This window comes from Pleuronectes platessa, chromosome 15, assembly GCF_947347685.1.
Source record: "Pleuronectes platessa chromosome 15, fPlePla1.1, whole genome shotgun sequence".
NCBI lineage: Eukaryota > Metazoa > Chordata > Actinopteri > Pleuronectiformes > Pleuronectidae > Pleuronectes > Pleuronectes platessa.
The window spans coordinates 24,736,348-24,759,619 of NC_070640.1; the positions used below are offsets into that span (position 1 = coordinate 24,736,348).

At 42.1% G+C, this 23,272-nt stretch overlaps 1 protein-coding gene across 3 annotated transcripts in view; it reads left to right on the forward strand.

Moving 5' to 3' along the window:
- amot (angiomotin) overlaps positions 1–23,272 on the forward strand; it is a 67,305-nt gene that overhangs the window by 35,861 nt on the left and 8,172 nt on the right. For 2 of the 3 annotated variants that reach the window (XM_053440883.1, XM_053440884.1), the window contains exons 9-11: positions 10,611–10,739; positions 12,957–13,195; positions 13,349–13,603. In XM_053440883.1, coding sequence (XP_053296858.1) covers positions 10,611–10,739; positions 12,957–13,195; positions 13,349–13,603 — 623 coding nt within the window. Of the gene's footprint in view, positions 1–10,610; positions 10,740–12,956; positions 13,196–13,348; positions 13,604–18,570; positions 18,783–23,272 lie in introns of those variants that run through there. The other variant, XM_053440885.1, reaches the window with a different exon arrangement.

Consider the following 23,272-nt stretch of genomic DNA (forward strand, 5'->3'; position numbering starts at 1 on the left):
AAATACCCCTACGCTGTATGTTATAGCACCGCTGCATGCCCAGCTGTGCAGCTGCGCACATGTGCAAGCAACAGACTCTGAACTTACGAGGGACATTAAAAACACCGTATTCTGGGATCTTGGGAAGAGATACATGAGCGACAGATCCTTTCTTTGCATCGCCTTTTGTTATATATTGGGATTAGAAAGATAATTATTTATTTTACTTTTAAGATCTTTTATTGGCCAGAATTTTAAGTATTTTTAGTAGTGCAATCCCCAAGACTTCGCCTTTGACTTATGGAATAATAAAGAACAGCTGTTGTAGTAAATTCTGTGCAGGAAATGGTCATTATTCAAAAGCAACGTGTATCGAGATTCGTATCGTATCGTGAGGTTGTAGGCAATACCCAGCCCTAGTACAGAGACACCGATACCTGCTCATCACCACTAACACAGAAATACAATACTAAACTTCACATACCACAGAAACGGGAGCGCAGACGTCTTTAGCTTCTCTGTCAGGAAAACAAACCGAAGATCAAACCGTGTTATTCATCCGATATGTGAGAGAGCGAAACCTCTCCACAGACTCGGGGAGTGTTCACAGGGATTAGCCTGTTAGCTAGGGGTGCAACGATTAGTCGACGTCGTCGACAAAATTCGATGACAAAAGTAGTCGACGACGGATATACTCGTCGATGAGTCGTTAGTTACGTCATAGCGCGTGTTGTTCGTGCCGTGCCGATGAACTAAACGTTGTTTTATCGGAGGTGCTGATGGAAACCGCTGAGGAGTGAGCCATCTCGCTTCCTTCCTATCTCTGAAAGTCGCGCATGTGCAGTAGTGACAACACATTGGCCAATGGCGGCGTGCGCTGCAACAGCATCGCGCAACAGGAAGTCCATAGTTCGGGATAACTTCACCCTCAACATGGCCCGAAAAAAACTACCTGCATTATGTGTACGGCGGACCCGCTGTACACGGGTCCGCTCGTCGGAACGCTTACAGCCGGGCCAGACGAGCGGACCGGACCCGCTTAATGCTGGTCCGATCATCGGACCCGCGTACAGCCGGGCCGGACGAGCGGACCGGACCCGCTTAATGCTGGTCCGCTCGTCGGACTCGCGTACAGCCGGGCCGGACGAGCGGGATGGCGGACACGCGCATTTGAGGAGGAGGAGGTTTGACATCGTAACGTAAACGATGCAGACTCGCCTTGGTAAAATAGCCTGTTAGCTAGCTTGCTACATAAAGGTATATACCTGTGCGCAGGATTCTAGAATCCATTACAAAAAATATGGTTTAAACTTTTTTTTTTTTTTTTTTTAACAATTTATTTATTTCAATTTTTCAAACAAACAACAGTGATACAGGGCATCAAATCCCTGCCCACCCCACCCCCACCCCATGGGCCAGAGTGGAACGAAAAAGGACAACAGCAATAACCACAGCAACAAAAAAAAAAAAAAATAAATAAAATAAAATAACAACATCAGCGAAGATAATACTGACAAATCAAAACAAAAAAGATAAAAATAAATAAAAAAATAAAAAAATACATTAAATAAATAAACAAAAATAAACTACAACAAAATCCAGATCACACACAATGTAACAACATAACAACAGTCCCATTCAGTGTATCCAGTCCTATCTCAATGTTGACCACCCGTGTCACGCCCAGGAGCAGCTCCACTGTGTAGGAATGCCACAAATCCTCCCCAACACCTATCAAAAACTGATGACCTCCCCCTGAGACCACACAAAATCTTTTCTGATGGTAAATATGATGAGAGCTCTTTAAGCCACAAGGAAACACCAGGGGGGTCCTCACTTTTCCAGTTGATAGCTATGCATTTGTTAGCTGCAATCAGGGCTAATCTGATAAAACGAGTGTTGACTCTCATATTAATTGGTAAAATCGACAGGTCCCCCAATAGTGTCAGCCGTGGATTGGCCGGGATTTCCACCCCTACAATTCTTTTAACAATGACCAAGATAGAGCTCCAGTACTGCTCCAAACAATCACACGTCCAGAACATGTGGAGAAGGGATCCTATTTCAGTCTTACACCTAGGGCAGTATTCAGAGTAGTTACTACTTATCTCATGGAGACGATGAGGAGTCAAGTAAACCCTGTGTATAAGATTAAACTGTAATAATTTGTGTCGGCTGTTATAGGAGAATGATTGAGAGCTACTACAAATCTTCTTCCATTCAGAGTCCTCAAAGGCATAATCAATGTCGGTTTCCCACTTAAGTTTTACCTTCAAAGCTGTATTTTCTGACAGGCTCATTAGTCTGTTGTAAGCATAGGATAAAAAGCCTTTAGAGTTATGCTTGTCTCGCATCATACTGTCTATCTCAGAGTCCTCTAAGGGGGTAAGTTTCCCACCTTGCTGTACCCTAATGAAATCCCGGACTTGTAAGTATTTATAAAAATGTGCAGAGGGGAGCCCAAAAGAGAGCCTCAGTTGCTCAAAGGATCTCAAATTATTGTGCTCATATAAGTGTCCAAAGGTGCATATACCTCTGCTATACCATTCTCTAGTAAAACCATCTCTCAAAGCCCCAGGTAAGGCCGGGTTAAAATGAAATGGAATAGAGCCATACAGTGTGCGAACACTATGGGACTTTGCTCTGATTTCATCCCAGATTTGTGATGTAAATTTTATCATTGGATTTGAGGATACAGGTTTTTGCTTGTGATAAGAGTTAATAAATGGAATGCTACACAAAGCTTCCGCTGTATGAGACTGTTCAATCTGTTTCCAAGCTGGAGGGTGTTCTAAATCTTTAATCCAAGTCCAGATAGCTCGGGATTGAGCAGCTAAATAGTATAACCGAAAATCTGGTAAATTTAGCCCTCCCTGTTCAGGGGGCCGACAGAGTGTTTTGAGCTTGACTCTGGGAGTTTTACCATTCCACAGAAATCTAGATATCAGTCTGTCCAGGTTTTTAAAGAAAAATTTCGGAATTGGTGTTGGCAATGCTTGAAACAAGTAAAGAAATTTGGGTAAAATATTCATTTTAATACAATTTATTCTTCCAATTAGGGATATGGGAAGAGACTTCCATCTGTCTAGGTCTGCTTCAACTTTTTTAAACAGGGATTCATAGTTGAGAGAGTAAATCTGATGTAGCTGGTTGGATATTTGCAGACCAAGGTAGCAAATTTTACAGGGGTCCCAATGAAAGGGAATGTCTCCTCTTGATAATCCCTGAGCAGCTGGGTTAAGAGGCATCATCACACTTTTCTGTTTGTTTATCCTGTACCCCGAGACGCAGCTATATTCCTCTAACAGGTTGCAGAGGGCAGGTAGCGACGTCTCCAAATTAGTCAAATACAGCATAATGTCGTCGGCATAAAGCGAAATTACGTGCTTTTTGTCTTCGACCATAACACCTTCTATTACAGGATGCGTTCTAATAGCAACTGCGAGGGGCTCGACTGCCAATGAGAAGAGGAGAGGGGACAGGGGGCAGCCCTGGCGAGTGCCGCGTGACGGGGTAAAAAGTGATGAGATGTCAGCATTTGTTCGAATCATTGCTGATGGATTAAGATAGAGTATTTTTATCATTTGTATCAAATTTGGACCAAAATTCATTTTTTCTAAAACTGCAAAGAGATAGGGCCATTCTAAACGATCAAATGCCTTTTCAGCATCTAATGAAAGGGCAACGGCCGGCGTGTTGATGTTTTTGGCGCAGCAAATTACATTGATGAACCTACGAATGTTATCAGAGGAAAAGCGATTCTGAATGAAGCCAGTCTGATCTTTATATATGAGGTCGGGTATCACTTTCTCCAGCCTGGTAGCTATGACCTTGGTGAATACCTTATATTCTGATGAGAGAAGAGCTATGGGCCTATAGGAACCACAGAGTTTTGGGTCCTTACCAGGTTTCAGCAGGACAATAATCAGAGCCTGTTCTAGAGTTTTAGGTAGTTGATGTATTTCAAGTGAGTGATTGAACATATCCATTAGCGGTGTTATTAAATTAGATGCAAATGCTTTATAGAAGTCCATAGAGAACCCATCTGGCCCTGGCGATTTTCCTGCTGAAAGTTTACCAATTGCATTCAAAACCTCCTGTTTAGTAATATCTGCCTCTAGGCTCTCCCGTGTCCCCATCTCCATCCACGGAACGTCCAGCCCCTCTAAGAAGTTAGTCAGTTTATGAGTATCGACCCCCTGAGAGGAATACAAGTCAACATAGAAGTCCTTAAAAATGTCATTAATACATTTGGGATCATGGACTATTGTGGCACCATCCCTGGTCTTAACTGAGGGGATGCATCTAGAGTTTTCTTCTTTTCGGATCTGCCAGGCTAATAATTTACCACTTTTATCGCCATGTTCGTAATATTGTTGTTTCGTTCTAGCCATAGCATTCTCGATCACCCTAGTGGTTAGCAGATTATATTCAGTCCTCTTGATGTTTAAAAGATCTAAAGTCGTATCACTATGAGTCTGAGAATGTTCCCTTTCAAGATTCCTAATCTCTGATTCAACTGTTTTGGTTTTCAGCATGTATTGTTTTTTTTCCCATGATGTATAGCTTATAGTCTCACCTCTCACATAAGCTTTTAAGGATTCCCAAACAGCTGTTGGCGAGGCAGTCCCTTTATTATTGCTAATAAAACTGTCCATTCTATCACTAATAAGTTTAACATAATCTACATCGTTAAGTAGGTGTGTGGGGAATCGCCAAAGTCTGAAATTACTAGTAGCGTTCTTTTGGGCCATCTGGAGCATGAGAGGAGCATGGTCCGAGTGAGTCATAGCTAGATATTCACATGAGGATATAAGGTGAAATCTGTCAGCATGAGTAAGAAAAATATCAATTCTAGAGTAGCTTTTATGAGCATGTGAGTAGAAGGAATACTCACGTACTGACTTGTGTTTATCTCTCCAGACATCTACAAGTTTAAAATCAGCCATTTCTTTTTTGAGAGTTTTCGCTGCTTGAGACAGAGTTTTGGGGTTAGAGGATGACCGATCTTTGGATGGATCCAGGACTAAATTCATATCACCACCTATGAAAAGTTCATTAGCATGACAAGTTAGTGTGAAAAGTAAACTTTGGAAAAATTGAGGGCAGTCGTAATTTGGGCCATATATATTAACTAACGTGATGGGTTCACCTGATAGGGAGCCTTTAAGTATCAAGTATCTGCCCTGTTTGTCTTTTTCAACATTATCTACTTGTAGAGGGACATTTTTACCTATCAGCGTGGCGACACCTCGGGATTGGGATGTGAAGGAGGAGTAAAAGGTCTGCCCTTGCCATTGGCGTGTTAGTCTAGCATGCTCAGCATCGGTTAGATGACTCTCCTGTAGTAGAGCTATATCTATTTTATGATTCTTAAGAAAGTTAAGTACCTTTCTGCGTTTTGACAAATCATTGATGCCATTAGTATTCCATGTCAAATACTTAAAAGCTACCGCTGTCATTTTTTCCCCCTAGATATCTATTTCTCCTATGAGGTGACGTAAGGTCCAGAAACAGGCAATAAATCCAGGCTATTGTTTTATCTAATGGATACATTTCTATGTCTTGTGTACAGAGTAAGAATGTAAAAGGAAAAAAGAACAAAAATAGACTAAACGGAAAAAAAAAAAACAAAAAAAAACAAACAAACAAGAAAACACCCCTCTTGCCCCACTCCCTCCCCAACTGAGGAAGTGCTGAACCCCTAATCTTCCTGACGCTTTCTTAACGCAGCTGAAACCTATATTGCTGCGTCATTGAATGGTGCCTAACCTCCTTAAAAATTAAGTAATCTATTAGCCATTAAGCCAAGTTCACACCAGAAAATTACAACTAGCCTATTTAAGGTGAGGGAACAATGTATGTAATAACAATTACCCAAAACAACGTCAATATACACAAGTAAGACCATGTCTGTCTTAATATGGTGATTTGGAACATTTTATAAACATAGTTTAAAACACAAATGCACCCCCCTAGTAACCTACTTACATCTGGGGTCCGCGATAAAGATGAACAAGTTTGAACAGTGTCCAGAAGGAGAGTGACAGCCAGGTTACAAGTCCAAAACGATGCCAACGGCAGACATGCAGTTACTCCAGGGAACAGCGACACCGCGTCGGAGCAAGAACAAAAATCCTCTGGCCAAACAGGTCTGTGTCATTCAAGCACTGTTGGGCGGTAAAATTGCACCAGCAGGGGAAATAAGTTTCTTCGGCCATCGGAAGTCAGTCCTGTCCATCTGCCGCTGATATAAGTCTTTGTAGATCACGGAACAGGGTCAAGATGCGTAATCCAGTTGACCTTGTAGTAAGTTAGACTTATGGCAGCACATCTGGGTGGTATCTCTTCAGATAATTTTCAGCAGCCTGTGGCGTTGTGAAGGTGCGCCGTCCCCCCTCCAGATCCATTATGAAAGTGGTTGGATGCAGCAGCCTGAAGGTGATGTTCTTTTCTTTGAGTTTCTTTTTCAGAGGTGCAAAGGCTTTCCTCTTCTTGTACAGGGCTGTTGACATATCTCTGAATATCATTATGGCCGAGTTGCCATATTGTAGCGAACTTTTGTTTCGGGCTGCCTCGGTGATCTTGACCGTGTCAGAGAAGCGGAGCAGCCGGATCACAATGGCGCGGGGTCTGGCGCCGTCTGTTGGGCGTTGTAGCAGAGACCTGTGAGCACGCTCCACTTCAAAGATTTCTCCTTCTAAGTCAAGCATCTTGGGTAGCCATTCTCGTATAAATGCTACCGTGTCCTTCCCCTCCACTCCTTCTGGAAAGCCGACCAGCCTCAGGTTCTTCCTACGGGCTCGGTTCTCTTGGTCATCCAGTTGTTCCCTCAGGTCACTCCGTTCGCCGTCCGTAGTTTTTTTGTAGTCATCCAACTCACACTGCATGGCGGCTAGCGCGTCTTCAAACTCACATTGCTTCCCCTCGATGCTCTTTACTCGGTGTCCAATAGCTTCGTTGTCATTGACGATCTTTTCCATTGTTTCAGAAAGCCTGTTTAAACGTCCCTCAATCATGGACTCGATCCTATTTATTCCTTTCTCCATTTCAGAGATGAACCACTGAGGCGCGTGCTGTGGAGGCTGGTCAGCTAGCCCGCCGCCGCTGCTAGCACTCGTTGACGGCACTTGCTTGTTCTTCTCATCTTTGTTTCCGTCGTTCTTTTTCGGTGGCATGGTCTCGTTTTCAGTGTTTCCACTTATTAGAGCACGGTTATCGTCAAGTTGACTTGGTGAAAAATCGGCAGAAGGCCAATGTCAGTAAGCTAGTAAGCGGAGCACGGCACCATGCGTCTGCTTCCTAAGCTTCCATAACCGGAAGTCCCATTAAACTTTTTTTTTTTACGAGTTTAAAAGCGTAATGTTATCCTAGTGCCTGACAAACGTCTTTTTTAATTACAATTATTTAGTCCAAAGAAGACTAGTTTTGTTTGTTGATGCTACTTTCCCTGTCCTTTTTGTTAACAAGAAAATTGGATTTTTGAAATTTAATATATTTTTAGTATCAGCACTTTTCCTGTTCTTTGTTCACAGAAATAGGGAAACTTAAATTAGATTTTTTTTGTTGCTATTATCACTTTGCCTGTCCTTGGTTTTAAATGGACAAAAACTATATTTTTCTTTGCTTTTGTGTCAACAGTACACTAATGTGCAGCAAAGTTTATTAAAATACTTTTTTTTGCATGAAGTGTCGATCTTAATTGTCTTTATTTTCAGTCATCACATGCGTCTAACAACCTCAAGCTAAATTTAATAGCTGTTGGCTAAATAAGAGCAATTGAGAATTTGTGTCATTCATAATCCGATTAGTCGATTAATCGTTTCAATAATCGATGACTAATCGACTATTAGAATAGTCGTTAGTTGCAGCCCTACTGTTAGCTCAGGTAGAGCCAAGCAGCCACAGGCTCGGAGCTGGAGTCGCGTTTGGCATCATTCGAGTCGAGTTGCTGGGCAGATGTCGTGGGGCACATCTGAAAGTGCCCCCCCACCCGATGTTAACTTTGGCCAGTGTGGTTCACGCTCATTGGTGTTTCCATGGCAACGGTCTTAAGCTTGGGCAGTTGCGCCCCGAGCAGAGACGGACGGCAAGAGAGAAGCATTTCACAGAGCAAGCACACAGACAGAAACACACTCGAATCAATTGACTCCAAAACAAGACTATAATGCTTGTGAGTCAAGTTTATTCACACACACATTCACGCTACTTTGCATATAAAATAAAATAAAATATATTGTTCCACAAAGTACAGATCTATTGAGCTTTCTGCACAACAGCGCCATCTGGCTCTGGTTGGGCAGTGCCCCACGTGCCCCTAATGTAGAAACGCCACTGAACTGCTTCACACCTATCGTTGTCTACATAGATACTGTTGAATTACCTGTCCATTAAATGCAACCATTGAGACAAATGAGATGCTTTTTTTGATGTTTGTAAATATATTGTGATAATATATTAATATCTCACCAATAACTAATTTGAGAAGCAGTGTAAACACGGGCTCTTAATTCCTAGGTAACACAAGTTTTGTCTTGGCAAACCTTGGTCTTACACTGCCCTCTAGTGATTTAATATTGCAGGTACAGCAGCTTCATCACCTTCATTTGGGTCTCCACACTTTGCGACCCAGCCATTAATAATCTGCATGATGAAAAGTCACAGTAATCTTATACCTACATTATCAATATCTTGAGACCCATTTGACAAAGTTTGACATTGTTTCGCAAAGTGGATGAGGAGGAATACTTCAAAGTGTAATACGTACCAAAAACAAGACCTTTCTTGATGCCACCAGGGGGCGCTATGATTTCAAGTAATAATTTCTGTGTAGATGTCATCAGGCCGGGACTGTTGTCTTACATGTCTAGTTTGGACTTGATTGGACCATGTATGTTCGAGATACAGATGCTCGTGTTTTGATGACGTGTAACCAAAGTTTGACGCCACGCCACGGTCACACGGTGTGACGAAAAATGAATCCCTAAATCACTTTCATCTCAATCTTGTTGTGATGACACTCATCTAAATTTTAAGTTTATCTGACGAAAGCTCTACAACAAGTACATCAAAGTAAAAATATGGAATATGACCAAAATGGCCACTAAATCCAAAATGGCGGGCTTCCTGTTGCATTTTTCATAATGCTCCAAGATGCTTTTTTTTACAATTAGTCACGATAAACCTGTGTTCCGATTTTGGTGCTCATTCGGTGCTCGGGCCCTAATAAAACAGTTCCAATGGCAGCCACACATGCCCTTGCCCCCCCCCATAGCACTGCCTCCACCATGTTTGACAGATGATGTGGTAAGCTTTGGATCATGTGCCATTCCTTTCTTTCTCCATGTTCTTATCTTCCTGTCAAAGTGTTACAAGTTAATGTTGGTTTCATCTGTCCAAAGAACCTTGTTCAAGAACTGTCCAGGCTTTTCAGTAAGTTTTCTGGCAAAGTCTAATCTGGTGTTCTTGAGTATTAAAAGTGGTTTGCACCATGTGGTGAACCCTCTGTATTTACATTCATCAGGGTGTCTCTTGATTGTAGACTTTAACAATGATATGCCTACCTTTTTGAGAGTGTTCTTGACATGGCTAGATGTTTTGAAGGTTTTCTTTTTCAACCAAAGATAGAATTTTGAAATCATCCAATTAAATGGTAAATGGTCTGTATTTATATTTATATAGTACATTTTCTTGTCTTGATGACCACTTAAAGTTCTTTTTCTCAAATATCTTGCCCATGGACACTTCGGCGGTATGAATGCAGAGATATCAGTAAAGGCAGGCGCATGCTTCTGCAACTGCGTCTGCGGCTTTTCACGCCGCTGTTGCAAAGGACTCGTTGTCATTCATGCTTTTCCAAGCGTTGCGCGTGTTACAAAGCAATTCCTCGCCACAACACTAAGCGGAGTAACATGTTTTGTCGAAGACGACCTTAGAGATGCCTTCTTTCTTCTTTGTCGACTGTTTATTTATATCGCCACTGCGGCTCCTCATAGCCTTTTTCTGGCGGACAAATCCGCCAGAAAAAGACGGGTTATACAAGTGGTCATACTTTCGGTTCTCTTCTGCCAAACGCTCTTCTATTTGGTCCATATTCGTTCTTCTAAAGCTTCCGTTGTTTCTGCCGGTATTATGGGGCATGAAACCGGAAATGCGACCCCTTGAAAGGATGTAGTTAGCAGACCAATCACAGCCTTACGGGCTGCGTGACGCTTACGGAGGTTTGTCTATAGTTAGAAAAATTGGGCGACGCACGTAAGCACGTAAGAAGGGATACATAAGCACGTAAGGGGCCCGGAAGGGCTCTTGCGCTTATGGGCCCGTGAAAATGCAGAAGCATGCACCGGCCTTTAGTCGTTGGGCTCTGTTAGCGCATTCCCCTCACTTGCATCGTTGATGTATGCTAGATGGGTACCAATGGTGTTTTGGGGTGGTTTTAATCACCTACTGCAGCGATTTCGTTTCTGACCTGACAAACTGACCTTTTAACCTGGTTACCAAATCAGGCAATTCATGGATTTCACCTATCCTAGGGTTAAAAAGAAACATTAATATCTGGTCAACAGTTTATTCTAAAGTTCTCAGGATGTTCTGGACAGTACTATAGAATAATGGAGACTCCTGTTTTGCAGGGATACATCTGCATCAATGATCAGCCACTCTTCCAACAGCAGCTATGATACATCAGTAGAGGCTCGAATCCAGAAGGAAGAAGAAGAGATTCTCATGGCCAATCGGCGCTGTCTGGACATGGAAAGCAGGTAATACAATCTTCACGTGCAACCTTCCTCAGATTTTCTCATGTTAATACAAATCTATCCTTTAAGTTGGGAAGATTATGTAATGCAGAATGCCAATTATTAGTTTCTGTGTTTAGGAGGTGGCTTTTTGTTCTTTTATGTGTCTTGAGGGAAAGTATATTTTAGCTCTTAATTAATCAAACAGAATAAAGCTGATAGCTGGTGTAAAGGTTAATTCGCCTTGGGCAATTAGGTGGGCATTAAATGGCCACCTAATTGGCAAGAAACCTGCCTCTACACCAGTTCGTATGAACTGCCTGTTACAGTGCCTTGCATAAGTATTCACCCCCTTTGGACTTTTGTACATTTTGTCATGGTATAACCACAGATTAAAATTTATTTCATCGTGAGTTTATGTAATGGACCAACACAAAATAGTGCATCATTTGGAAGTGGGGGGAAATATTACATGGATTTCACAATTATTTACAAATAAAAATCTGAAAAGTGTTGAGTACATATGTATTCACCCCCTTTACTGTGAAACCCCTAACAAAGATCTGGTGCGACCAATTGCATTCACAAGTCACATTTGCAAGTCACATAATTAGTAAATAGGGTCCACCTGTCTGCAATTTAATCTCAGTATAAATACACCTGTTCTGTGACGGACTCAGAGTTTGTTGGAGATCATTACTGAACAAACAGCATCATGAAGACCAAGGAGCTCACCAAACAGGTCAGGGATAAAGTTGTGGAGAAATATGAAGCAGGGTTAGGTTATAAAAAAATATCCAGAGCTTTGAACATCTCTCTGAGCACTATAAAACCCATCATAAGAAAATGGAAAGAATATGGCACAACCGCAAACCTACCAAGAGGAGGCCGTCCACCCAAACTGAAGAGTCGGACAAGGAGAAAATTAATCAGAGAAGCAACCAGGAGGCCCATGGTTACTCTGGAGGAGTTGCAGAGATCCACAGCTGAGGTGGGAGAATCTGTCCACAGGACAACTATTAGTCGTCTACTCCACAAATCTGGCCTATATGGAAGAGTGGCAAGAAGAAAGCCATTGTTGAAAGGGATCCATAAAAAATCCCGTTTGGAGTTTGCCAGAAGCCATGTGGGAGACACAGTAAACATGTGGAAGAAGGTGCTCTGGTCAGATGAGACCAAAATTGAACTTTTTGGCCTCAATGCAAAACGCTATGTGTGGCGAAAACCCAACACTGCCCATCACCCTGAGCACACCATCCCAACAGTGAAACATGGTGGTGGTAGCATCATGCTGTGGGGATGCTTCTCTTCAGCGGGTACAGGGAAACTGGTCAGAATAGAGGGAAAGATGGATGGAGCCAAATACAGGGAAATCCTTGAAGAAAATCTGATGCAGTCTGCAAAAGACTTGAGACTGGGGCGGAGGTTCATCTTCCAGCAGGACAATGACCCTAAACATACAGCCAGAGCTACAAAGGAATGGTTTGGATTAAAGAATGTTAATGTCTTAAAATGGCCCAGTCAAAGCCCAGACCTCAATCCAATAGAGAATCTATGGCAAGACTTGAAGATTGCGGTTCACAGACGGTCTCCATCCAATCTGACTGAGCTTCATCTTTTTTGCCAAGAAGAATGGACAAACCTTTCCTTCTCTAGATGTGCAAAGCTGGTAGAGACCTACCCCAAAAGACTTGCAGCTGTAATTGCAGCGAAAGGGGGTTCTACCAAGTATTGACACAGGGGGGTGAATACTTATGCACCCAACAGATGTCAACTTTTTTGTTCTCATTATTGTTTGTGTCACAATAAAATTTATTTTGCACTCCAAAGTACTATGCATGTTTTGTTGATCAAACGGGAAAAAGTTTATTTAAGTCTATTTGAATTCCAGTTAGTAACAGTACATAATGGGAAAAAGTCCAAGGGGGGTGAATACTTATGCAAGGCACTGTATGTTTGGTTTGTTTGAGCTGTTGAAAAACCTTTGTCAATATCTTAAGACATTCAACTATGATGAGACTGTGATTTTGGCAGCAATTTCAAACATTAGGAGTTAAAACAGTGATGTGTGGTATGTTATAGCGTTTTTTCAGTAAAGCGTCAAACTTATTGATCAAACAGTAATGTTACAGAACAAGGTCTGCTGTTGTTAATGACTTAAGAGGTCAGTTGAAATGTACAATGTATAAGGAAATTGAGGTGACTCATTCCTGGTCCTCTGTTTTTTTTTACCTAATCCAGGATAAAGAATCTGCATGCCCAGATCATAGAAAAGGATGCCATGATCAAGGTGCTCCACCAGCGCTCAAGGAAGGAGCCCATCAAGTCAGACCTACCGTCTGCAATGAGGCCCTCCAAGTCCCTGATGTCAATCTCCAACAGTGGCTCCGGTGGATCAGGACTGCTCTCTCACAGCTTAGGACTGAGTAGTTCGCCCATCACTGAAGAACGCAAGGACACCTGCTGGAAAGGCAGTCTGGGTAAGAACCAGTAGTCTTGACACAGAATGTGTGACACATGGGAGAACAACAGCTGAGTTGGTACTAGGGGTGTGAATTGGTTATAGACAGTTACTGGTAGCTATTGTGTAACTGTCGTTATCTTGATTAATGGCTGCTCTGTTCATTCACCAGGGCTTCTGCTGGGTCCTGAGTTTCGTACAGAGTCTCTCAGGACAGAATCAATCTCCTCATCCCCCTCCCCAGTGCTTCCCTCCACCCCGATGACCACAGGCCATTCAAAGACGGGCAGCAGGGACAGTTGCACGCAGACCGACAAGGGTCAAGGTCAGGATACCAGCAAGCCCAGCACTCCAGCAGTTCAGAGCATGACACTGCCTGCCCGCCTTTCCAGCCCCGGCCCCATCTACATCCCTGACCGCATAGCAGGTCAGATGATAATTAGAGCATCTGAACTTCTAAGGTTCTGATCACAATGGTATCTTAGGGCACTTGAGCAATACATTTCCAGCTCAGTGTCTTCTTCAAAGTGTGGTTTTAAAAGTGTTTGACCAAATGTAGGTTAAGGAGTGGATGTCACACTCAGTAAATTATAAATTATAATAGAAATTATTTCAGATACAGGCCTTTTTCCAACACTGAAGAGTCAGCACGGTCAGCAGTGAATATTCACTTAAAGTTCAGGATCATTAATAAGATGATTTACCCACAGACTTAGCTCCAGAGAGTTTATCTGGTCATTAATCAGAAAAATGTATTTGAATGGAGCCGAAACACTAGCAAGTCGTTGGCGTTAAGTGAGTAAATATTTTGTAGATGTTATTTAGAAGTCTAAGGGCCTGATCTGCTAAGATCCCAAATAAACAGTGCTAAATTGCGAGTTCATAATAACAGATTGAAGTAGGTGATCTACTAAAAATAAGTAAAAGCATGAGCACTCAGGCGTGACACTTGCGCCATTGTAACGCACCTCAGGAAGCTGGTCAGCGCTGTATCTGGTCTGACGATGGCCATCGGTGCCCTGGCAAGAGTGATCCAAGACGGGATACAGGCAGTGGTGAGGTCTCTCAATACAAGTGGTCCCACAAGAGAGCAGCCAGGGAATGGAGAGGGAGGAGGGCTCACCGAAGGAGATGAACGCACTGGAGACAAGCGCAACTTGCGAAAAAGAAAAACCCCAGTTCAATCAGGAGAGACTTGATTTCCAATTTACAATATTTATTTTACAAACGCACAGAAGAAATGTGAATGTTTTACAGCTTTGGCATTTTAGACCCCTGTGAGATGTCATCAGGATTACAAGGGGATGGAGCATAGCATTGAACAGGAATACCCCAACTGGGTCTAGACTAGGGTTGCAAAATTCCGGGAATTTTCAAAGTTGGAAACTTTCCATGGGAATTAACGGGAATGTACGGGAATTAACGGGAATAAACTGAAAATTGTGTGGGTAATTTATACTAACTGTATTTACCTTGTCATATACAGACATAAATATAAACCTTTTGTTTTGTAATAGGCTGATTTGAGCCCTGAGGAAACTTTGGGCACTTGACTATATGCTTCTGCATCTTTGTGTCATTCTTAACATAGGTCTTTGCACAGTATTTGCAAATGTACACAGCCTTTCCTTCTACATTGGCTGGGGTGAAATGTCTCCACACATGAGATAGTGCACGTGGAATTGTTATGTAGAATAAGATGAGAAAAAAAGCTTGTAAAAAAAACACTAATGCAATGCCACAGATATAAATAGTTGGCCAAACAATTGGAATCGTCTTTAAAAATATTTTACAATTGATGGATAAATTAATAGAAATAGGCTAGATCCTCGGTTCCCAAACTGGGGTACAGGTACCCCAAGGGGTACGCGAAGTGGTTCAGGGGGTACGTGGGGAGAACATTTTATCTGCGTTTTCAAAGTGAAAAAGCCCATTACATTTTCAAACTGAGCTATAAATAATCGTGCAATATTAAATAGTCTGAATAGCCAACTCGCATTGCCAAAAATACCCATATTCAGCAAAATAATTACACTGCCAAAAAAAGTTACAGGTAGGTTAGTGACCGTTAGTCAAAACTAGGGATGGGCATAATTAATCGACAATCGATTAATTGATTGATTGAATGTCTGAAGGGGTACGAGACTGTAAAAAGTTTGGGAACCACTGGGCTAGATGAACAGATGAATAATCCTCAATAAGCATGCTAATATATTTTCCCCAGTAATATCATCGAAACTTACCTGACTAGTCCTGCACACTAGTGTGCAGGATGCTGGGAATTATCTGTATATGTGATGGACAAATGCACAGTGCAGGGTTGAAATTCAACGTGCAACGTGTGCTGCATTCCAAACATCTTTAAAATAGAGTTTTGAATGATATTTTTATTGCCCAGCGTTTAAATTGCTTTTTTTTTTTTTTTTATTTCCTAAATTCCCGAGCTTAATATTCCCATGGAAAGTTTCCGGAAAGTTTCCGGAAATGTTCCGCCCCTTTGCAACCCTAGTCTAGACACTGGTGGTGGTTCATTAGTCAAACGATTTGTTTTGGATAGCCCATATTCGTGAGAATTGTCCTATTGGACACCAATAGGGACATCCTCTGCCCTTAACCCTCAACAAGAGTAAGGAAAAACTACAAAAACCTCCTTAAAAAGGAAAAACGTAGAAACCTCAGGAAGAGCTGCATGCGAGGGATCCCTCTTCCAGGACGGACAGAAGTGCAATGGATGCCACAAGTAATAAGTATATTGTCAGGCAGTTTGTTGCTTTTTTAGTCCGCGATCAGCTCCCACCATGATCGGGTACCGCCGTAATCACAATCCACTGACACTATTGGGATCCATCATCAAGGTCCATGATCGCTCCCAACAGGATGTAAGATTATGCATATAATCAGTTGAGGTCGGCATCCAGAAGAGGTGATGAATATTTCTACTAGAGACTGGAGGAGATTGGGGTGGAGGAAGGGTTATGCAAGTCACTGAAGGACGGCTGACTGCGGAAGAGAAGAGAAGGGATTTTTAAAGTTTGACAGGTTCTGAATGATTGGCCGAAGAGACCGCGCCAGACCTGATTAGACATTAAGGAACACCCACAATCAGCTGATCACTATGCAGGTGAAGTCCTCCATTGGGCTTTCCTGGATATTTTAGGAATGCCCACGATCAGCTGATCGTCTGCAGGTTAAGTCTTCCTCACTGAACTTACGCTAAGCTTCATTTAAAAATGTATTGTATGCAAAGAGAGGGAAATAGAAAGAAATAATGAATATCAATGTAAATATTTCTTTAGGTTTGATGTAAATTTTCTGTTGTTTTGGGGCTGTGATGCTCAGTTTTGATTGGCTGCAGCCATCCTTGTGCAATGCTGTGCAGATTAGCACCTACCTTTCAAACATTAAATATAGATGAAGTCACAATCCCTGCAACTATTTACAGGCTTTGTAAATCACAATGCGTGAGCTAAATTTTTGCATCTACTCCTCCCAAAATAAGTAGAAACACCGAACATTACATATTCCACGGTATCCGCGGGGTCTTGAAAAGTACTAAAAGGTGATATATAAAGTTAGGGAAAATCCAGACCCTTGAAAAGTATTAAAAAGTCTTGAATCTTTTTCGAATTCAAGACTGTTTAGCCAATGGTTTTTTTCCTCTTATACTGTCAGGCCTCAGCCGAAAAATGACACGAGAGATGGTTATTGAATCGGGAGATCGCTCTCGTTTATTTTCCTTCGCACTTCTCTCTCGACAACACCCCCTTCCGTTAGAACCCCCCTTCAAAACAAGAGTCCCAACCAACACCTTGCTTATAACAGGAACTACACATCAACCTTCCACAATAAAGCCACTAAATAAAATAGCTTACAGATGTGTTTTTTTCTCAATCTGTATAGCATATTTGTCAAAAGTTGTTAAAAGTTTATGTGAATTCACTTATTCTAATCCTCAAAACAACGCAACAAAAAAATACCTGGCGTTCAAGCGGGGACGGGGCTCGAGCGGGCTCAGAGCGCGAATTGCGCGAGTCGTTGAATCTTCCATGTAGGATGGCTGGCTGCGAACAGTGCGCTATAAATTATTTATATTGCCGCGATGGGTAAGTGTAAATTCGCTGGGTCGTGGCTTGAACACGAGCCGTTCAAGCCCTGGCTGAAGCCCGTCTCTGGGAATGACCGGGAGGCGTACTGTGCGTTCTGTAAGAAGAAAATTAGCGTAACTTCAATGGGGATTAATGCGCTCCGGTCCCACATGCTAGGAGCAAGCCACAAATCCGCTGCGACACACAGACAGCAGGTGTCAATCGAGCATTGGGCAACACCTTCCTCGGTTAATGTTGTTACACCGCCCACGACGAGTACAGTTCAGACAGCTGAAGCTGGTAACGTTACTGCTAGCGTAGCTAACGTTCACTCAGTTGCCGCCGCAACAGACCTCAGAGGGACGCTGGGAGCCACACCTACGCTGGGCGCAGAAGTGTTGTGGTGTCTGGACACCACTGTGAAACACCACTCTCTAACATCAAATGAAGGCATTTCAGCAATTTTCCAAGAAATGTTTCCCGATTCGGTAATCGCCAAGACGTTCACCTGCGGCAAGGACAAAACCGGGTACATAACAAAATTCGGATTAGCACCATACTTCAAGCAAGAGCTTGTTGATGGTGTCAAAAAGCTGGGCAGTTTGTGCTAATGTTCGATGAGAGCCTCAAATGAGTCCACAAAAAACAAACAGCTCGATGTCCACGTTCAATACTGGGAGGATGACAGAGTCCAATCCAGGTACCTTGGATCTCAATTCTTGGGACATGGCAGAGCCCATGACTTGTTGCATCACATCAAAGTAAGTGTATCTCCGAGCATTTTTTGTTTTGATAATTAAATGTTGTGTTGCTGTGGTTGGTTGCTGGGATACAGATTTGACAAATTTTCTTCGATTTAGAATTGCATTTAAGTTACAATTTAGCATGTCAGCAAATTGTTCCACTCTTTGGGAGTGCAGTTGTCTAATTATGCAATTAACATTGACTTGAATGGCTTGGAAGTAGCCAGAGTAACATGACCTGGATGTAAAATATTCACACAGTTGGTCAATAGGTCTAGTGTACAAACAAACAAGATAATTGCACAAATTTCACAATAATTGTTCAGTACCCTTGTAATTTGTTTGAGCAAAATCTAGGTTTATATTGTATTTTCTTTTCAGGCAATTAGAGCAACACAAAATCACGATTGCTACAATAATTTTATTTAAAATAACTAATTTTAATGCAATTATAAGTTAGAATCTGGACAATAGTTCTACCTTACTGTCTGAATGCCAGTGTATTTCAAGAATAAATGTTCATGGATTATTGTCATTAATAAACTTACTGCCTTGTCAACCCACAGGAATGTGTTGCAAAACTGAATATGAGGCACCTTATGTCCATCAGCATGGATGGCCCGAATGTCAACTTTAAGTTGGTGGAACTTCTCCAGAAAGAACATGCAGAGCTCTATGGAGGTGCTCAGCTGGTCCTGGTTGGAAGCTGTGGTCTTCACACCCTCCACAACGCAGTAAAGGCAGGCTTCACCATGTGGCATCTGGAAAAGCTCCTGAGAGCAATGCACTTCCTCTTCCACAATGTTCCTGCAAGGAGAGAGGACTTCACTAGCCTGACTCAGTCCTCCAGCTTCCCACTACCATTCTGTGGCCACAGATGGGTTGAAAATGTCCCTGTGGCAGAGAGAGCAGTTGAGGTTTGGCCAATGCTACAGATGTATGTGGATGCTGTCAAGAAGAAGAAAGTCCCAAACCCTGCCACTGCCTCGTATGACACCATTGAGGCAGCACAAGGGGATCCATTTATCATTCCCAAGCTGCATTTCTTCCTGGTGATTTCCAGGACCTTCAACCCCTTCCTGACAAAGTACCAAACCGATGAGCCAGTGCTGCCCTTCTTGGCCAAAGACTTGGCTGAGCTGTTGAAGGTACAAATACAGTAATTTAACTGAATTGGATTAATCTATATTAAAAGGAACACTCTGCCAATTTTCATAACAAATCAGTAGTATATCCAAATAGTTTAAATCAACAACTTAAAATCAACTCTCAATAACTGGCATAAGTAACTCTTCACTGATTTTGGATATACTACTGATTTTGTAATGATACAAAGCAGAACATTTCTTTAATTGTTCTGTCACTCATTACATGTCTTTTTTTTTTTAAGAGTCTACTGAAGCGGTTTGTGAAGAGGGAACTCCTACAGGATGACTCGCCCCTGAAACTGACCAAAGTCGATGCAGCTGATAAGGCAAACTGGGTCTCCACTTTGAATGCTGACATAGGCCTGGGTGCAGAATGTGCCATCAAGGTAATTTTGATATATTCATTTTCAGGGTTGCATGTATGCCACTATCTCCCCCCCCGGGGTAGTTTCAAATAAATATCTACTTAAAGTCTTAAAGTTCAATGAGTGTATATACAGTATACAAAGCTTACCGTCTGCTCCATTTATACTCTGTTCCATAAATAAATCAGGCACTTCAGAGCAAGCCAGGAAGCAAGGTCAGTGAGCTTTCTGTGCTCACCTTCAGGAGAGAATGTATGCAGGGCCTGGCTAACATGGTTAAGAAAGTGCAGGAGAAAAGCCCCCTGAAATTCCCAGTGGTCAGGAACATCGCATGCTTGGATCCCACAAAGATGAACACAGATCCAGAGTGGTGCATCAGAAAGATGAAGAATATAGTCCAAACATTCCTGCAGGACAAGCAGTTGGCTGGAGGCATTTCAGCTGGTACAAAAAATATGGTCTATGGACAATAGAAGTTGATACGTAACTGTATTTCCTATAATACTGTCCCAGGCTTTTATTTACCTAAATGACTGAGGGTACCAGTCCTTTATTCAAAGCAGGGTCAAAGAGACATGCCTTTATTTATAATTCCCTGTGTTTGATAAGTAGAGTTGCTTATATTTTAGTACCACACAAGGCTAACAGGCATCAGGAGTTACCAGTAGGTAGTTAAGTGCGCCCTCACTTTGCCTGTACTTAGGGCCAGCCTTTATTTGTTTGTGTCGACCACGTCCCCGGCCAAACCAAGGCTGTATGTTAATAGTATCAATGTGCAGGACCTTTTAATTTGCGTGTATTCTTGCGTAAACATTGTGAAACTGAAATAACTCTTTCTGAAGAAATCTACATTACACTATTTACCTTTTTTATGTGCACAGATGCTGTGAGAAATGTATTTGTCAAATAAATGATGAAGCAGTTTACTGGAATGAAATTGAATGACCTATGACTAATAACTTCTTTTACTTCTCTCTTTTCCCTGTAAATTCTGTAGGTGATGTGATCGTCCAACAGTTCAAGAGCTTTCTTTATGTTGAGGGTAGAGATGAGAGATTCCTCTCCTTTCAGCCACTGAAGCAGCGAGTTGATGTGTTCCTGCACTCAGTAGTTAAGTCCTACCCTGAGCTTTTAATTTTCTCTCAGAGCCTGCTACTTCTGTCCCATGGACAAGCCACGGTACAGAGAGGATTCTCGATAAACAAGCATGTTGAAACCTGCAACATCCAAGAGGAGTTGATGGAAGCTCTGCGCTTGATCTGTGACAAGGTCAGTGTCTGTGGGGGGGTTCTGCAGGTACCCATCACAAAGGAACTCCTGGCTTCTGCAGCCTCCGCAAGGTCCAAATATAGGAATCACCTGGAACAAGAACGGAAGAAGAGAGAGACTGCCAAGCAGGGACTCAAGAGGAAAGCAGTCGTGGATGAGCTGGAAGAGCTGAAAAAGAAAAAGAAAGTCCTAACAGAGGTTTGCTAATTCCTGCAAAAAGTTGCGGATCAGCTGGCAGAGCAGGCAGAGGGAAAGTCTGGATCGCTAATGGCTCAGCTGATAACAAAGTCAAACACCCTCAGGAGAAGGCACAAGGAAAAACGCACTGAGCTGGTTGAAACTGAAAAGTTGTTGGAAAACAAAGCAACTGAATTGAGGCACATGCCATGAATCCTATTTGTAAGGAGTGAGCACTCCCACAGCTCAGTTCAATGTTCAATGTTCAATGTACAGTTCAATGTTCAATGTTTTCACACATACATTTCTGAGTTCTATAAATAAACTGTGCCTTTTGGCTTAGTACCTCAATTTATTCTTTTGAGCTTTATTCATTCCTGGCTGAATCTGAATTATGTTGTGTTGATACAGTGCTACATAGAAGTTCTGGAAAAATTGTGTCGCTGATGTAACCGGTTACAGCTCCTGGTGGCGCTGGGGTCTTGAAAAATATTAGAAGGGTCTTGAAAAAGGTCTTGAAAAGTATTGAATTTAATCTCAGGATTGCTGCATATACCCTGTATTCATTAAGGCAAACGTACTAAATGGATAGCCCATGTTATTCAGCACGCATCCTAAGTGTGCACCATTAGTAGATCAGCTTGCATGTTTTTCTTTGTGGGTGTAATCAAATAAAAAATTGAATCAAGTTAATCACACATTTAAAATACTACTATTTACAAGTACAGTGTTTGAATAAAGAAATGTATAACAAACTGGTCAGGGCTTTTTTAAACTTAATTTGACACCTCAGCCAATTATAATATCCTAATTCACTGAGCAACAACACCCGTAAAAAGCTAACCTAATAAGCAGACAACCACATCAAGTTCAAAAATAACTGCTTGCCTGTAAATAATTTGTAAAATTACATTTTACCCACATGAATTTTACATTGAGTAGGCTTAAGGTTTAAAAAGAAAATGAATGCCAAGGTGTCTTTGAAGATACAAAGTAACAGTCCCTTTTCAAACTCTACAATGAATAACATTACTTGATACTTGTGAACTTGGGTCAAATGACTCCATTCATGAAGTCTTCCTTTTCTTTTAACCTGCTCATCACGGGCTCTGTAGTAAGCACGCCTCTGAAATTGGGCTCTACTCTATTACTACACAGAGCTTTAACTGATTAAAGTGCCTCATCATAAGACAGACTAAAAAGTACCATGGAGTGCTTGGCATTGCCCACAACATCCATAATTAAGAGATTAAGATACATTTATTTATCCCAAACACAGGCACACTCATGCAATTGTAGGGAAATTTAATCTCTGCTTTTAACCCATCTGGTGAAGGACACAGAGCAGTGAGCAACCATGTACGGCGCCCGGGGAGCAGATGTTGGGGGAGTAAGGTGCGTTGCTCAAGGGCACTAGACAGGGTAGGGAGAATCCTCCTGGATTTTTGGACAGGTTGGACAGGCCAGGTTCGTCTTTTAGTTTTTTCTCCGTGGAGTCGAACCAGAGACCTTTTCTGCCCATAGTCCCAAGTTTCTGCCACTAGTCCACCGCCTCCCAACTGAACTGCCAACTTAAATAGAAGACAAGCATATGAGAAACTGTTAACTTCTGCTACAAAGTAAATATAAACAGCTTGTCTGTAAACTGTGAGGTAATATTTCACCCAAATAAAGTCAACATTACATTGAGTGGGCTGAAATCTGAAAAATAAACTGAATGTCATAAATGCCTTAAAAGAGACAAAGTGAACAGTCCTTTTCACATAATTCAATATCAATAACTGTGTAAACGTGTCTACTTTTCTTTTAACCAGTTACTCAGGCAAACTAGCTTGTCGACATTTTCAGAAGCTGACCTCTTCTTCTGTACAATGTGGCCTGCCAACATAAATAGTCTCTCACACGGCACTGTTGAGTAAGGTGTGGCCAGGTGCTTTTGTGTAAGATGTGCCAGCCTACCATGGGAACCAGTGTGTGCTGACCACCACTGTAGTGGACATGTGTCTATGCTGCCATTTGACTCTGCCCTATACCTTTCCGGAGTTTTGTCATTGGAAAGTGCCTCCACATCAGACTCTGACCCCAACAGTAGGAGAGCCACTTTCTTTTTTGGTGGCTCTGGTTCCATTTCCTCGCTGCAGGGATGTGATCAGTTTCTCTGTCCTTCTGCATCTGACTCAGCTTTTGCCACACCTCTTCCCTCTCTGCTGGGCAGGCACCTGAGGTACTTGAATCTGGGATCTAGAGCTGTTGCTACCTTTAACCATGACAGGTTTGTGTTCTCCTTTCGTGTGTTGAGGTCCCCTTTG